The sequence below is a fragment of the Rhamphochromis sp. 'chilingali' genome (assembly GCF_963969265.1).
Source record: "Rhamphochromis sp. 'chilingali' genome assembly, chromosome: 16".
NCBI classification, from domain to species: Eukaryota; Metazoa; Chordata; class Actinopteri; order Cichliformes; family Cichlidae; genus Rhamphochromis; species Rhamphochromis sp. 'chilingali'.
The window spans coordinates 8,619,319-8,621,378 of record NC_137943.1 but is presented as its reverse complement, the minus strand read 5'-3'; the positions used below and the strand labels follow the sequence as shown (position 1 = coordinate 8,621,378).

At 49.8% G+C, this 2,060-nt stretch overlaps 1 protein-coding gene across 1 annotated transcript; it reads right to left on the bottom strand.

Annotated features, from left to right (window-relative positions):
• Window positions 1–351: 351 nt before the first annotated feature.
• Window positions 352–2,060, bottom strand: LOC308383352 (C-X-C chemokine receptor type 4-like). The gene is made up of 4 exons (XM_080861269.1): window positions 1,935–2,060; window positions 1,629–1,837; window positions 1,247–1,530; window positions 352–1,153 (listed from the first exon to the last, which is right to left on the bottom strand). Exons 1-4 carry the CDS (start codon window positions 1,947–1,949, stop codon window positions 558–560), a joined length of 1,104 nt encoding a protein of 367 aa, XP_080717395.1. The 5' UTR covers window positions 1,950–2,060; the 3' UTR covers window positions 352–557.

Below are 2,060 nucleotides of genomic sequence, written 5' to 3'. Positions count from 1 at the left end.
CAGGGTTCCCAGAAAACACTCGTGATTTTAAGCTCTGACACAACAGAAGTTACCATCTGCTAATTAAGACCAAAGACATTTGATTGAGGCTTGTTATTCCTATTACACCTTTCCTGTCCCTTTTCCGTGTGGGGTTTTGTGATAAAGTTCTATTGCCATCGTCTTTTCATCTCATTAGCTAGCTTGGCTCCAATTTTCTTTTTTTAGGAGTTTTCATGATTTGTATCTTACCCACTGAGAATAGGAGCTGAGGGTGGAACTAGCTGTGGTTGAGAGATTGTGTAAACCAGAAACTCACACTGTTTCACACAGGAAGACAGAAAAAAAGAAAGAAAAGCCACTTTCACAAAGTATTTTGTATATTTTATTACAAACATCTACAATAGTCAAAAGCACACACAAACACACACACACATAACAACATCAAACTATTTACAAAAGATACCCTCAAATGAGGGAGAGGATCAGTCATGAGCCAGCAGACTGCTTCTTACTTTCTCTTATATACATTTATACATATATACAGTACACACACACATCAACAACAGATGCAAACACTAGCTGGAGTGTAAACTGGAGGATTCGGACTCTGTAGTTGTTGAGGTCCCGGGGCGTCTTCGTGGTAAAACCTTCAGACTGGATGCCCGGTTCAGAGTGAGAGCTCTGCGGGCCGAATTCTTGAACCCGGCCCCGAGGAAGGCGTACAGCAGTGGGTTCAGGCAACAGTGAGCGAACGCCATGGGCTCAGCCACCGACAGCCACACGCCTAAAGCAGCTTCCAGCCTGCAGCTGCGGGGCAGGACTTCCAACCGCAGCAGAGCGTCCACAGAAATGCCCGCTCCATAAGGGAGCCAACACACGAAGAAGCAGAGCACCAGCGCGATGGTAGTCCTGACCGCCCGTCGCTTCTGCCTCTGGCCCCCCAGTGGGCCACGGGTCAGCCTGGTGACAATGACGCAGTAACACACCAGGAGCACCAGTCCAGGGATCAACAGACCCACCAGGACGAGCTGGAGGTGGAAGACTGCAACCCAGAGAGGAGCATTTTCTTCTGGGTAGAATCTCTGGCACAGAGTTGACCCCTCTCCTCCTTCCTGAGTGCGGGCAAATATCAAATCTGGCACTGCCAGCAGGCCAGCGGGCAACCAGGCACCTGCAGGGAGGAGGAAGATTAAAAAAGACAAGTGAGGGACTGTGTGGAGAAAAGAAGACTAACAGCAGGAAGAGCAAGCCTTTTGATACTCACCTACATACACCAGTTTGTGAGCCAGCAGCTGCCTCAGCCCACTAGTGTTGGTGTCCGTGGCTCGGACCACCGCAAGGTAGCGGTCCAGGCTGATGAATGCCAGGATGAGCACGCTGCCGTACAGGTTGACTGTGTAGATGACATGCACTCCAATGCAGGTGGCAGCTCCGAAACGCCAGTCAGCCAAGGCTGCATCCACCGCCCAGAACGGCAGAGACAGAACGAAGAGGAGATCCGCAGCAGAGAGATGCAGGCGGTACCAGTCTGTGAGGCTGCATTTCGACCTGGAGACACAAAAAATCTGATCACTTTCATGCTCTTCCCCCACACCCAGCAATGCTTCGAAGTCAAAGCTTCAAACAGCAGTTACCCATCCCCTCACCTGCGTTGGCAGCCTAGGACTACGACAACCAAGCCGTTTCCGGTGATGCCCAGAATGAAGATAAGGGCATAAATGACAGGCAAGAAGACTTGCTGAAGCTCAGTAGTTGTCATGTGCTCCACACCACAGGGCTCCTCCAGATCCACTCCAAGTTCCCCAGAGCCAGAGCCAGAGCCGGTGTCATTGTAGTAATCCTCAAAGACGATATGCTAGAGACAGATGAGAAATGATGAGAAGAGAGAAGGCAATCATATATTTGTGAACACATTTAAAGTTTCTGTGCATGATTAGATGACACCTCCCTACCTCATAGTAGGACATGGTGGAGACGGCTGCACTCCTTCGTTGAGTGAAGCTGAGATTTCTGTCCACAGAGGTTAAATAGTTGTTTACATGCTCCTCCCCCCACACTCCAACACATCTGTGTTCCTG

Coding starts and splice junctions, on each gene's coding strand:
- LOC308383352 (XM_080861269.1), bottom strand. Junction 1,531..1,628: donor GTCCTAGGCTGCCAACGCAG/GTGAGGGGATGG, acceptor TTGTGTCTCCAG/GTCGAAATGCAGCCTCACAG. Junction 1,154..1,246: donor TCACAAACTGGTGTATGTAG/GTGAGTATCAAA, acceptor TCCTCCCTGCAG/GTGCCTGGTTGCCCGCTGGC.